Source organism: Coregonus clupeaformis, chromosome 39 (genome assembly GCF_020615455.1).
Source record: "Coregonus clupeaformis isolate EN_2021a chromosome 39, ASM2061545v1, whole genome shotgun sequence".
Taxonomy (NCBI): Eukaryota; Metazoa; Chordata; class Actinopteri; order Salmoniformes; family Salmonidae; genus Coregonus; species Coregonus clupeaformis.
In genome coordinates this window covers 2,119,189-2,134,188 of record NC_059230.1, presented here as the reverse complement: position 1 = coordinate 2,134,188, position 15,000 = coordinate 2,119,189, and the positions used below count along the sequence as shown (strand labels likewise).

The 15,000-nt window shown below is 47.0% G+C and overlaps 2 protein-coding genes across 2 annotated transcripts in view; both read right to left on the bottom strand.

Moving 5' to 3' along the window:
* LOC121554587 (protein phosphatase 1K, mitochondrial) overlaps positions 1-1,672 on the bottom strand; it is a 19,380-nt gene extending 17,708 nt beyond the window's left edge. The window contains exon 1 of the mRNA XM_045211755.1: positions 1,494-1,672. The gene's annotated coding sequence lies outside the window, so the exon portion shown is untranslated. The remainder of the gene's footprint in view (positions 1-1,493) is intronic.
* Positions 1,673-5,671: 3,999 nt separating this feature from the next.
* Positions 5,672-13,189, bottom strand: LOC121554711. Its single transcript, XM_041868416.2, has 3 exons — positions 12,955-13,189; positions 9,876-12,410; positions 5,672-5,685 (listed from the first exon to the last, which is right to left on the bottom strand). The coding sequence occupies exons 2-3, from the start codon at positions 12,319-12,321 to the stop codon at positions 5,672-5,674; spliced, it is 2,460 nt and encodes an 819-aa protein (XP_041724350.2). The 5' UTR covers positions 12,322-12,410; positions 12,955-13,189.
* Positions 13,190-15,000: the final 1,811 nt, after the last annotated feature.

The window sequence follows — 15,000 nt, the reverse complement described above, 5'->3', positions numbered from 1 at the left end:
TCATATTCTTGCGCTTCGCGGAGCAGCGCAGAGCTGTTGGGAAGGAAGTTGTCAAGGAAGTATGTTTGTGTTTGTACTGGTCCTCCCGCACCCGCCCGCCCTCACCTACCGTCAACCAATCATGTAATTGCGGAGCTATGTGGAGCCCTTGTTGCAAAATTTGAGAAACGCACGGTGACACTAAGGAGCTCAATTTGGCCTCTGCGTGGCTCCGGAGGCTGCGCAATTGCGTCACACCATCCATATGGCACCTCCGACCACATTTTCTGATCAAGCATAAATTGTCTCTTCACCGGTTTACCGTTTGGTTACTAAAGGCTGTAGGTCACCTTAGCCCGTTATTAACCGTTTACTTACTAAAGGCTTGACCTGTTTACCGAGGCACGAGGGGGGTAAACCAGAGGTCTTGTCTACACTTGACACTTACATGTGACTTCTGCTATCAGAATACAAAGATTGCTTTGAAAAGACGGTTTCAAGACGCACAAAAGTCGCTTCGTGGTCCGATTGAGTTCAGATCTGGCTGGCCACTTCAGGAGGCGGTCAGGGATGCATTGTGTGCGGATTATTCTATTTTCATTTAAAAAAGACCACTAGAGAATCCTCTGGCGTCTAAAGTTTTTTTTTTTTTTATATGCAGGCATTTAATTAGTTGTATGTGGTCAAAGACACAAAGAAAAACACAAATACTATCATCAGAAGGCTTTACAATAGGACAAACAGCCAGGTAGATTACTATCATCAGAAGGCTTTACAATAGGACAAACAGCCAGGTAGATTACTATCATCAGAAGGCTTTACAATAGGACAAACAGCCAGGTAGATTACTATCATCAGAAGGCTTTACAATGGGACAAACAGCCAGGTAGATTACTATCATCAGAAGGCTTTACAATGGGACAAACAGCCAGGTAGATTACTATCATCAGAAGGCTTTACAATAGGACAAACAGCCAGGTAGATTACTATCATCAGAAGGCTTTACAATAGGACAAACAGCCAGGTAGATTACTATCATCAGAAGGCTTTAGAATAGGACAAACAGCCAGGTAGATTACTATCATCAGAAGGCTTTACAATAGGACAAACAGCCAGGTAGATTACTATCATCAGAAGGCTTTACAATGGGACAAACAGCCAGGTAGATTACTATCATCAGAAGGCTTTACAATAGGACAAACAGCCAGGTAGATTACTATCATCAGAAGGCTTTACAATAGGACAAACAGCCAGGTAGATTACTATCATCAGAAGGCTTTACAATAGGACAAACAGCCAGGTAGATTACTATCATCAGAAGGCTTTACAATAGGACAAACAGCCAGGTAGATTACTATCATCAGAAGGCTTTACAATGGGACAAACAGCCAGGTAGATTACTATCATCAGAAGGCTTTACAATGGGACAAACAGCCAGGTAGTTATTCTACCCATTAATAAATCATCGGAACAGTACTGTCAGAAACTATAAAAAAACGGACATTTCAACTCACTTTTGCAGTTCTTATGTATGGAATGGTAGCTTAATAGGTCCTTCCCGATGTGCAGGTGAAAATTGTTCAGCCGTGAGCGCTCAAGCCTCCCAGCTCCGAACCGGTCTCAATGCATTTAAATGGTGCCCTGACACACCAATCATCATTCAAACAACACAAAGACATGCGTCCAATAGGGTAAAAGGGTAATGTGTGGTTTTGGCCATGTGCCAGGTCTATTTGCGCCGTCTCTCTCTCTACCCACCCTCTCTCTCTACCCCCTCTCTCTCTCTCTCTCTCTCTCTCTCTCTACCCACCCTCTCTCTCTCTCTACCCCCTCTCTCTCTCTCTCTCTCTACCCCACCCACCCTCTCTCTCTCTCTACCCCACCCACCCTCTCTCTCTCTCTACCCCACCCACCCTCTCTCTACCCCACCCACCCTCTCTCTACCCCACCCTCTCTCTCTCTCTCTCTACCCCACCCTCTCTCTCTCACCCCACCCTCTCTCTCTCTACCCCCACCCTCTCTCTCTCTACCCCCTCTCTCTCTCTCTACCCCCACCCCCCTCTCTCTCTACCCCACCCTCTCTCTCTATCTACCCCACCCTCTCTCTCTCTCTACCCAACCCTCTCTCTCTCTACCCCACCCACCCACCCACCCTCTCTCTCTCTACCCCACCTCTCTCTCTCTCTCTCTACCCCACCCTCTCTCTCTCTCTCTACCCCCTCTCTCTCTCTACCCCATCCTCTCTCTCTCTCACCCACCCTCTCTCTCTACCCCCTCTCTCTCTCTCTCTACCCCCTCCCTCTCTCTACCCCCACCCTCTCTCTCTCTACCCCACCCCTTCTCTCTCTACCCCACCCCACCCCCCTCTCTCTCTCACCCCACCCACCCTCTCTCTCTCTCTACCCCACCCACCCTCTCTCTACCCCACCCTCTCTCTCTCTCTCTCTACCCCACCTCTCTCTCTCTACCCCACCCTCTCTCTCTCTCTCTCTACCCCACCCTCTCTCTCTCTACCCCACCCTCTCTCTCTCTACCCCACCCTCTCTCTCTCTACCCACCCTCTCTCTCCCCTACCCCACCCTCTCTCTCTCTACCCCCACCCTCTCTCTCTCTACCCCCTCTCTCTCGCTCTACCCACCCCCTCTCTCTCTCTACCCCACCCTCTCTCTCTATCTACCCCACCCTCTCTCTCTCTCTACCCCCACCCTCTCTCTCTCTCTACCCAACCCCCTCTCTCTCTCTACCCCACCCACCCACCCACCCTCTCTCTCTCTCTACCCCACCCTCTCTCTCTCTCTCTACCCCACCCTCTCTCTCTCTATCTACCCCCTCTCTCTCTCTCTACCCCCCTCTCTCTCTCTACCCCATCCTCTCTCTCTCTCTCTACCCCTCTCTCTCTCTCACCCCATCCCTCTCTCTCTCTCTACCCCCTCTCTCTCTCTACCCACCCTCTCTCTCTCTACCCCACCCCCTCTCTCTCTACCCACCCCCTCTCTCTCTCTACCCCACCCCTTCTCTCTCTCTACCCCACCCTCTCTCTATCTATCCCTCACCCTTTCTGTCCCCCTCACCCTCTCTCTTTCTCCTCCCCTATTTCTATCTAACCCTGTAAGTCACCCATCTCCAATATGTATGTACACTGTACACATGATGAGTCGTAGGACAGACATTGTTTGTAGTGACCCGCTAATGTGTTTCCATCACCAAGTACTGTATGAGTTCTAATGCCAGTGGTGTTTCCATCACCAAGTACTGTATGAGTTCTAATGCCAGTGGTGTTTCCATCACCAAGTAGTACTGTATGTGTTCTAATGCCAGTGGTGTTTCCATCACCAAGTACTGTATGAGTTCTAATGCCAGTGGTGTTTCCATCACCAAGTACTGTATGTGTTCTAATGCCAGTGGTGTTTCCATCACCAAGTACTGTATGTGTTCTAATGCCAGTGGTGTTTCCATCACCAAGTACTGTATGTCTTCTAATCGGCTCATTGGAATGGCTGGAATGGAATATATGGAACAGTATCAAACACATCAAACATATGGAAACCACATGTGTGACTCCGTTCCATTGATTCCATTCCAGCCATTACAATGAGCCCGTCTTCCTATAGCTCCTCCCACCAGCCTCCTCTGGTGTGCATAACTGTATCACTGTCTCTGTGAGAATGATTAAAATGATAATATGATCACTATCTGTCTCTGTCCACTAGAGGGAGACAGCTCTTCTTATCAGTAGGTCTGTAGAATTGTTCTCGCCCCAGCATGACATGACCATGTATGATGAAGGTATTAGATATTTAAACCATGCACTATGAGTCTTCAACACCATTTTAATTGTGAACACGATACTGCAAAACATTTTCCCCACAGGCACAATAAAGTCTATTTTTTATCTATTCTTATCAGACTGACTCTGGCATAGAAGGGAGATGATTCATCTGGCTGTAGACTGATTCCTTACAGAATGATTCCTCTGGCTAGACTGATTCCTCATATACTGATTCCTCAAATAATGATTAATCTGGCTATAGACTGATTCCTCATATAATGATTCCTCTAACTATACGGATTCCTCATAGAATGATTCCTCTGGCTATACTGATTCCTTATAGAATGATTCATCTGGCTATAGACTGATTCCTCATAGAATGATTCCTCTGGCTATACTGATTCCTCATATAATGATTCCTCTAACTATACGGATTCCTCATAGAATGATTCCTCTGGCTATACTGATTCCTTATAGAATGATTCCTCTGGCTATACTGATTCCTCATAGAATGATTCCTCATAGAATGATTCCTCTGACTATACTGATTCCTCATATAATGATTCCTCTGGCTAGACTGATTCCTCATATAATGATTCCTCTGGCTATACTGATTCCTCATAGAATGATTCCTTATAGAATGATTCCTCTGACTATACTGATTCCTCATATAATGATTCCTCTGGCTATACTGATTCCTCATATAATGATTCCTCAGGCTATACTGATTCCTTATATAATGATTCCTCTGGCTATACTGATTCCTTATAGAATGATTCCTCTGGCTATACCGTGTGATCAGTGAACGCTATCAACCCTTTCTCCAACTGGTGTGTGTCTCCCTTTAAATAAAACATCCCTGCTCTCCTCCTTTCCCTGTTGTGAACAAGCACCGTGACTTGAATAAAATGTGAATAATTCTAACAGCCTCTGTGATTCAAACAGGCCTAGCTGATTCAACATGCCTCTGTGATTCAAACAGGCCTCTGTGATTCAAACAGGCCTCTGTGATTCAAACAGGCCTCTGTGATTCAAACAGGCCTCTGTGATTCAAACAGGCCTCTGTGATTCAAACAGGCCTCTGTGATTCAAACAGGCCTCTGTGATTCAAACAGGCCTCTGTGATTCAAACAGGCCTCTGTGATTCAAACAGCCTCTGTGATTCAAACAGCAGGAGAACAACTAGTTAGTTCTGTAAAAGCACCACTACGTAAGAGGGAGGGAGGGAGGGAGGGAGGGAGGGAGGGAGAGGGGGAGGGAGAGAGAGAGAGAGGGGGGAGGGAGGGAGGGAGGGAGGGAGGGAGGGAGGGAGAGGGGGAGGGAGGGAGGGAGGGAGGAGAGAGAGAGAGAGAGAGAGAGAGAGAGAGAGAGAGAGAGAGAGACAGAGACAGAGAGAGATACAGAGAGAGAGAGAGAGAGAGAGACAGAGAGAGAGAGAGAGAGACCAGAGACAATGTCCATATATCTTTCCAAATAGAAGTGGGCATGTATTCCATATTCCACATTAAATGAAACAATGAACAAACGCAAGGTTTTTCTTTCATTTTGAAAGATTTTAGTTTTTTTCAGAAATATTCAAATCATGTGACAGTAGTAGAGTGAGTACATACATGTAATTATAAATAGCTCTCAAAGTCCTAAAAGAAACAGGAAGTGAACGTCCCCCTCTATCAGTATGGCAGTGTTACTACACAGGGTTCATTAAGGCCCATTCCCAAATGGACCCCTAAACCCTAAACCCTACGCACTACGCACTTCATGAAAGATCTGAGAGGATTTGATATGTGTATGCAACATGGTGATCGCTCCACCTCGCCCTCTGATAGGCTAGGTGGAAAGTTTCACCATATTGCTTCGACCAATCAAATCCTCTCAGATCTAACGCTGTTGTAATTACATCTAGAGTCTAAGTATGACCCAGTATTAGCCACTGGGTCCTGTGGGAGAGACAAGAGACACGCGTTTCCATCTCACTGATCCCATCTCAGGCACGACCCCCCCCCTCCCAAGGCCTCTAAGTGCAGAGCAGAATAAAACCTCTGTGGCGTGTGTGTGTGTGTGTGTGTGTGTGTGTGTGTGTGTGTGTGTGCGTGCGTGCGTGTGTGTGTGTGTGTGTGTGCGTGTTTGTGTGTGTGTTTGTGTGTGTGTGTGTCGGCATGGAGGTTCTAACAGAGGAAGTAGATTAAATATTAACCAACAGTAAAAGCAGTGAGGCGAAAGCTTCTGAAATGCTGAGGCAAATCTGTCCTGTTGTATTACAGCTAGCTGAAAATAGGGCATGAAAATTACACTCACTTTCCCAAAGCCCACATTTTCCCGAAATCCTGGTTGGAGGACTCCAGATTCCCTTTTTAGTCCCTTCTAATTCCTGGGATCTTCCAAGCAGGATTTCTAAAACACCTGGGATATTTTTGGGAAAGTTACTGGAATTTTGCAACTGTAAAATACAGAGCAGAGCTAAAGTGAGTTAGATAAAACTGAGTGCTACAATATACTGTATAAGGTTAATAAAGTTATTTTGAATTTCTGGAATGTGATCATATACTGTAAAATATGAATAAAGTTATTTCTAAGTCCTGGAATGTGATCAAATATAAGATAAACACAGTTGAAGTCGGAAGTTTACATACACTTATGTTGGAGACATTAAAACTTGTTTTTCAACCACTCCACAAATTTCTTGTTAACAAACTATAGTTTTGGCAAGTCGGTTAGGACATCTACTTTGTGCATGACACAAGTAATTTTTCCAACAATTGTTTACAGACAGATTATTTGACTTATAATTCACTGTATCACAATTCCAGTGGGTCAGAAGTTTACATACACTAAGTTGACTGTGCCTTTAAACAGCTTGGAATATTCCAGAAAATTATGTCATGGTTTTAGAAGCTTCTGATAGGCTAATTGACATCATTTGAGTCAATTGGAGGTGTACCTGTGGATGTATTTCAAAGCCTACCTTCAAACTCAGTGCCTCTTTGCTTGACATCATGGGAAAATCAAAATAAATCAGCCAAGACCTCAGAAAAATAATTGTAGACCTCCACAAGTCTGGTTCAACCTTGGGAGCAATTTCCAAACGCCTGAAGGTACCACGTTCATCTGTACAAACAATAGTACGCAAGTATAAACACCATGGGACCACGCAGCCGTCATACCGCTCAGGAAGGAGACGTGTTCTATCTCCTAGAGATGAACGTACTTTGGTGCGAAAAGTGCAAATCAATCCCAGAACAACAGCAAAGGACCTTGTGAAGATGCTGAAGGAAACAGGTACAAAAGTATCTATATCCACAGTAAAACGAGTCCTATATCGACATAACCTGAAAGGCCACTCAGCAAGGAAGAAGCCACTGCTCCAAAACCGCCATGAAAAAGCCAGACTACGGTTTGCAACTGCACATAGGGACAAAGATCGTACCTTTTGGAGAAATGTCCTCTGGTCTGATGAAATAAAAATAGAACTGTTTGGCCATAATGACCATCGTTATGTTTGGAGGAAAAGGGGGGCTTGTAAGTCAAGAACACCATCCCAACCGTGAAGCACGGGGGTGGCAGCACTCATGCTGTGGGGGTGCTTTGCTGCGGGGAGGGACTGGTGCACTTCACAAAATAGATGGCATCATGAGGAAGGAAAATTATGTGGATATATTGAAGCAACATCTCAAGACATCAGTCAGGAAGTTAAAGCTTCGCAAACGGGTCTCCAAATGGACAACGACCCCAAGCATACTTCCAAAGTTGTGGGAAAATGGCTTAAGGACAACAAAGTCAAGGTATTGGGAGTGGCCATCACAAAGCCCTGACCTCAATCCTATAGAAGCATTTGGGGGCAGAACCGAAAAGCGTGGTGCGAGTAAGGAGGCCTACAAACCTGACTCAGTTACACCAGCTCTGTCGGGAGGAATGGGCCAAAAACCCACCCAACTTATTGCGGGAGAAGCTTGTGGAAGGCTACCCAAAACGTTTGACCCAAGTTAAACAATTTAAAGGAAATGCTACCGAATACTAATTGAGTGTATGTAAACCTCTGACCCACTGGGAATGTGATGAAAGAAATAAAAGCTGAAATAAATCATTCTCTCTACAATTTTTCTGACATTTCACATTCTTAAAATAAAGTGGTGATCCTAACTGACCTAAGACAGGGAATTTTTACTTGGATTAAATGTCAGGAATTGTGGAAAAACTGAGTTTAAACGTATTTGGCTAAGGTGTATGTAAACTTCCGACTTCAACTGTACATTCCTTTGCATGAGCCACATCGCTTAGCATTATTTTTTGAATGAACATTCTACATTACCATGGAAATGATTACATCACAATACCAACTTAAACTTCCCACTTCAACTGTACATTATTTCTTGCTACAGTGTAATCTTTTATTCTTTTTTTTATTTTACCCCCTTTTTCTCCCCAATTTTGTGATATCCAATTGCGATCCAATTACCATCTTGTCTCATCGCTGCAATTCCCCAACGGGCTCGGGAGAGGCGAAGGTCGAGTCATGCGTCCTCCAAACCTGCCCGCTTAATCCGGAAGCCAGCTGCACCAATGTGTCGGAGGAAACACCGTTCAACTGACGACCGAGCCAGCTGCAGGCGCCCGCCCGCCACAAGGAGTCGCCAGAGCGCGCGATGAGCCGAGCAAAGCCCCCCCCCGGCCAAACCCTCCCCCCCCCCAGACGACGCTAGACAAATGCAGCGCTGCCCTATGGGACTCCGTCACGCCCGTTGCGACACAGCTTGGGATCGAACCTGGGTCTGTAGTGACGCCTCAAGCGCTGCGAGGCAGTGCCTTAGACTGCTGCACCACTTGGGAGGCCCTATGCAACAGTGTTCTTGCTACAGTGTTCTTGCTACATTCCTATAAAGTACTAATACAGTGTATTCCATTGTGTCATAGTAAAATGTATTATTAATATATTTCCGTTAGTGTTAGTCTAAAACGATCATACAAAATCACATCTATGGTCTCTGTCCTCTGTGAAAACAGCTGATGAGAATGTATGTTGAGTCTCTGTCCTCTGTGAAAACAGCTGATGAGAATGTATGTTGAGTCTCTGTCCTCTGTGAAAACAGCTGATGAGAATGTATGTTGAGTCTCTGTCCTCAGTGAAAACAGCTGATGTGAATGTATGTTGAGTCTCTGTCCTCAGTGAAAACAGCTGATGTGAATGTATGTTGAGTCTCTGTCCTCTGTGAAAACAGCTGATGAGAATGTATGTTGAGTCTCTGTCCTCTGTGAAAACAGCTGATGAGAATGTATGTTGAGTCTCTGTCCTCTGTGAAAACAGTTGATGAGAATGTATGTTGAGTCTCTGTCCTCAGTGAAAACAGCTGATGTGAATGTATGTTGAGTCTCTGTCCTCTGTGAAAACAGCTGATGAGAATGTATGTTGAGTCTCTGTCCTCTGTGAAAACAGTTGATGAGAATGTATGTTGAGTCTCTGTCCTCTGTGAAAACAGCTGATGATAATGTATGTTGAGTCTCTGTCCTCTGTGAAAACAGCTGATGAGAATGTATGTTGAGTCTCTGTCCTCAGTGAAAACAGCTGATGAGAATAAACAGTGTATCGTAGCTACACTGATGCACACTTGAGAATCATAGAATCGTATTGCTTTTTTTCTGTTTTAGCTACAAACTCATCTTCTTCATTCAATGATGCAGTGATACAGTATAAATCATGGTGTGTATCCCAAAATGGCACCCTATCCCTATATGGGCTCTGGTCAAAAGTAGTGGGCTCTGGTCAAAAGTAGTGCACTATAAATAGGGTGCAATAGGGTGCCATTTGGGATGCAAACTTGATGTTCATGTGGCTACTGTCTTGGCTAGCAGTAAGACACGTGATGTGATTATAATGTGTGAAAGTGTCTCCGCTGCAGCCGTTACCACGAGCCCGTCCTCCTATACCTCTCCAGCCATTACCACGAGCCCGTCCTCCCCAATTAGGGTGCAACCAACCTCCTGTGATTAAGAATGGTTGTTCTAGAATACCCATCCGTGAACATTCCCGGAATGCCCACGAACATTCCGAAAATTCTCTCACTTCCTGGTGGGTGATTAGAATGTTCTAGAATGTTTGTCTGTAAACATTCCGAACATTCCGAGGTTCTATCACTTCCCCGCGGGCGACGCGGGAGGTTTCCTGCAGCATCCCGGTCGGCATATTGACCGGAAAACATTCCTCTTCTTCTTCTTCTTCTCCACTTTTCCCGTGAGGGAACGGAGACGGACTTCCGTGAGGGTTCCGAAGGCGCTTTTCGTGCTTTCTGGATCTTGCACTGCAGGTGTGACTGGATGGCGAACCCCAGACTCTCTAGATCCACCGACGCTCCGTACACCTCCCAGGTCATCCCCTGTTCGTCCCAAACCACGTTCTGCACCGGCCCAGAGTCCTTCCTCTCCTGGTCGGGGTCACCAGGCCATTCTGGATTCTCCGAAGTCAGTTTGGTGGTACTCTTCCCTGGGGCTGGGTCCGCCTGGAGCCGGTCCAATCCAGTCTGGTTCCACTCCAACCCCGGTTTCTGTTTGTCTCTGCCCGAGCCGGGTTTATGTCTGTGGGTCCGGTGAGAGGAGTGGGAAGGAGAGGAGTGGTTTCTGTGTTTGTGGCTGGTCTTGCTAGCTGAATTGCCTGTCTGTCTGGTTTTAGTTTTGCTGAGAGTCTCGGACGGTTTCTGCTGCTTGTCGTTGGTGACACTGGTCGGCAGCTCCTCATTGGTGGTCGGCAGCTTATCGTTACTGTTCGGGAGCTCTGATTGGCTGCAGAGCTCGATGTCTATCTGACAGACGTGTTGAAATGGGGCTAGGCCAATAGGAATGCAGCACAGGGGCGAGGCTACTGGCTTCAGTCCCGTCTCCTGGTTCTGCGGTGCGACCAACCTTGACTGACAGCTCTGTAAGCCAATCAAAGGCCCCAGCTCTCCATTTAACCCCTGACCTCTGACCTGCTGGTCCATGCAGAGGTCACAGACAAGGACACTCCCCCTCTGATCCCCAGCTGTCAGCCCCTTGGATCGTGAGTCTGTGTCTCTCTGTCCGTCAGTAACCACCCCTTCCTGTTCCCCTGCGTTGCCACGGTGACCGTGTAGGGACAGGCGGGGGCTGGTAGTGGCGGAGCGGTCACACACCTCCACTACAGCCTGAACCCCAACCTCCCTCCGCTCCTCTCCCCAGAAACGCCTCACCTCGCTGGGGTTAGTCATGGTGCCGGCCTCTTTCCGCTCTCTGGAGCTCCCTGGAGGTTCCTCCTCCTTTCTCCCCATTTCTTTCCTCCCCTTCTCCATTGCCCTTGACGACGCTTCATCGTTGTTGCCGCCGGTGATGGCGATGACATTTACGTCTCCCACGTGACTCAGGTCTCCCAGCGGGGCTCCAGGTGGCTTGGTCTCCCACGGCAACCGGCCTGCGCAATCGTCGTGGCTACGCCCGTCACCCCGGCGATACTCTGGGGGGTTGACGTCCCTCCCCAGGGCCTCGCACGTCGCCGCCCTGTCACTCTGCTGCACAGCCTTCTGGGATAGCGTAGGTCCTCCGGCCACTCCCCCTCCTAACAGACGGGTGCCGCTCTGTGATATCATCGTCACTATCGACGACCCCTCTGAGACGGCGGCCATTTTGGATTCCAGTCGGCGAGCTGCGTCTTCTAGAGTCGTCTCTGTGTTGTCCGTTGCCGTGGCAAAGGGGTCAGGGGTCAGGAATGGAGTATTATGGGGAGTGTTGACCTTGACCCTTAGTGACCCCATCGACAGGTCAGAGTTCGAGGCTCGTCCCCCTGTGATGATGTCAGAGGTGGTTGATGTGAGCATCACGTCAACGGTGGTTCTACATTTGGGGCTGGAGGTGGCCAGAGGGGCGAGGGGCGGTGCAGGACCTTTAGAACTAGAAACCTTCTGAGGATCCTTAGAACCATGCACAGTTCTGGAGGCCGAGGGTTTGGAGCTCACTGCAGACAAGTGTTCGGTTCTGGAGTGTTCCACTTTGGAGCTGGCATCCCAGGTGTGTTCCGTTCGGTGTGTGTGTGTTTTGGGGATCGTGCCGTGTTTGATCTTGGGAGACCTCAGCCTTCGGTCACTGCTAGTGGTGGAGGTGTGTGAGGTGTGTGTGGTGTGTGTGGTGTGTGTGGAGGTGTGTGTGGTGTGTGTGGAGGTGTGTGTGGCGTGTGTAGAGGTGTGTGTGTCCGTCTTCGGTGAGAGAGCCATAGGGATCCTGCTTTTCTTAATGTCTGCTCTCTCAGGTGTTGTTAGTGGTTTTAACACCCCTCCTCCTCTCGCATCCATACTCCCTCCTTTACTCTGCCATGATCCCTCATTTCCCGTCCCATCAGCCCTCAGACAGGAAGGGGAGGTGCCACTTCCACGTCCTCCATTCAACTTCCTGGTATCCGTGGCGACATGGGGGGAGGCCTCACCAGGCGACAGTTGGAGATAGAGTTTAGGCTCCGCGCCCCTGCTAGCGTTGGGTTCTGCGTTGCCGAGGACGTCGAGCGTAGCTACACCCCCTCCGCGGGGAGGCGACTCCATCTGAGCGACCACCGTCCTCTGCTTGGAACCCGGGGGCTTTTCCATGGCGATGACGTTGTCTTCTAGAACCCCTCAGGTACAGGTAGGAGTGGATTGATTAGTTGGAGTCAATTATTGATCTTCACATTGATAACCTGGTGGAGAAATTAATATTATAGTCAATAGGTCTACTTGAATTGCAGTACAATAAATGTGTTATTATTTCAAAGTTAGAAATAGGAAAATAGATATGATTTCTCTCAAGCACGAATTTAGAATATTTGCTTGGATAAAAACAGAGCAGTGACAGGGTTTTAAACTTTTTGTTACTGATGATAATTGAAGACAGATGGCTAACCAACTATCTCTTTCCTTTTCCTCTCCTCTCCTTCCTCCCTTTCCTCTTTCTCTTCTCCCCTCTTCTCCTCTCCTTCTCTCTCTTTTTCCTCCCCCTCCTCCCCCCCCCCCTCCCCCCTCTCTTCTTTTTTTTTTCTTTCCTTTTTTCTTCCTCTCACTCAGGACCCATCATGCCGACAGCAACCGCTGTATTCACCTCATCTATAGGTTATATATAAACATCCCTTAAACATACTGTGAGTTAATATAAAACAGATATTCATCTAAATTAACGTTTATATCGGAAACGACAGCTTTATACACAATCAACTTGTAATAAACTAGCCCACGCCCCATACATACCACCTTTCTCCCCGCTCGAAGTTGCTGTCGACCTTGGCAAGGAATCCATCATGTTATCTGCATATAAGGAGGCACATAACGTCTTAGAAAGATCGCCTTTTCTTGCAGTTATTTTGCAGAAATCCACGATTATTTTGAATCGGTTTTAGTCAAAGCGATTATGATACAGTTGTAATGCGTGTCCTTCTTGGTGCGTTTGTCAGTGAACGCGACTCGCTACCCTTGCATAGGTGAATGAATGAAACGATGCATTCATTGGGGCGGAGACAGAGAGGGTGATGGGAGATCCGGCGGGAGGAGAGAGAGAGAGAGAGAGAGAGAGAGAGAGAGAGAGAGAGAGAGAGAGAGAGAGAGAGAGAGAGAGAGAGAGAGAGAGAGGCGGGGTGGCACCACGCCTTCAAGGATGGATACACGAAAACGTCACGGGGCAGAGAGCAGAGGAATAGAAGAGAATCAGAGCGAAGTAGGTCGCGCGTGTCAAGTTACCATACAGATATTCTATCATCTATTTAACCGTCGGGGTTTCCTAATAGGAGGGTTAGTATAGCCTACACAAGAAGTGTATTGATAATACACTGTCCGTCGTTCAATAATATTGTTTTTTTTTTTCTTCAGGGGTGTTGGTGCTACTCAGGGGCGATTTTAGCATGTACATCTTGGTGGGGCATGCTCCCAAAAAATGTTGTAGATGCATGTCAGCAAAGCCGCTACACAACACAACACTAAAACAATACATTCATTGCACTATAACGGTGACAAACGGTGCCCACAAACGGTTAGGGCCTACATAAAGAAGTCCCAACACCTTACCACTCGCCACCTGGACTCTCAGCGGGTGTTGGCAGAGAGAAAAAGTTCACAGCCTCATTTACTGCCCAAAAAATGTAAACATAGCTGAATATGGCTGACTTGCATAAACAAATGTGGTTTCTACCGACAATTGAGGGGGACAAATGAGCGGATAAGAGGCAATCCGCACTTTGATAAACACAATGAGCCAAGCTAGGATGGACGTGAAGTCAATATAACTATTTGTTCAGCATTTTGAAATGTACAGCGACAGGAATTAAGAACATGGGCCGTTTCTACAGTGTTCTCCTGTACACCAATGGTCAGAACCGTGAGGATAAATAAAGGGGGCATATAAGCAGACACACGCCGAAATTCTGACAATATCCGTGATTGCTTTTCTCAAAAACAGGTTATGAGCTCACATGTGCACCACCAAGCTGCAGGAACAGTAGGCGAAACTACGAGGGGAAGATAGACCAAATTATTAGGTGAGGTACAATGGGCCACTAACAGCTATTACTACAGCTGACTACACTTAGTATTACTTCCTTAGCTACAGTATATCATATTCTCCCTGGTATATTACACAACCTATGCAGCAGCATACAATACATTTTTGGACTCACTTTGTTGGGCTGTGCTCTACTTGAACAGGAAGGTGCGCAGACCGGCAGTCCTTCGTGGGCAAATTCTGTCATTAAACTTTTGTTATCAAAGTCTGGCATTCTTTTGGATTTATGGTAGCTTTCAAGACAACTGGGAACCTGAAAAACAAGGCTTGAATCACATGAGTTCAGTGATCTCTAGGGACCTAGAAAGAGGACCGAGTTCCCAACTTGGAATTCCGAGTAGGATGCCCGCTCACAGCGTATTTCAGCTCGGAGCTCGTTTTTTTAAGATCGCAGTGGGTCTTGAACTCACTGAAGTTTGAGATTTCGCTGTTCGGAGTTTCAGTTGTTTTGAACGCGGCAGAAGTCATGCTGAATTGAAAGAACGGCCAATGTATTTAACTCTTTTCTGGCCCATGGTGTTGCATGTAATGTTTATCTTTTAAGCTTAGAAAAGTGGCCCAAACCAAGACTTGGACCACACGACCACTTACTGAATAGCAGGCTATGATTGCTTTGCAACGCTTGCAGTCCGCTGATCCCAAACCACTCGCTGTTGAAGTTGCGATATCAACTTGTTGATGTAATGTTTATGTCACTGCCGCTGAGCACCGACGTACATTTTACCTATAATTTTTCTTCATAG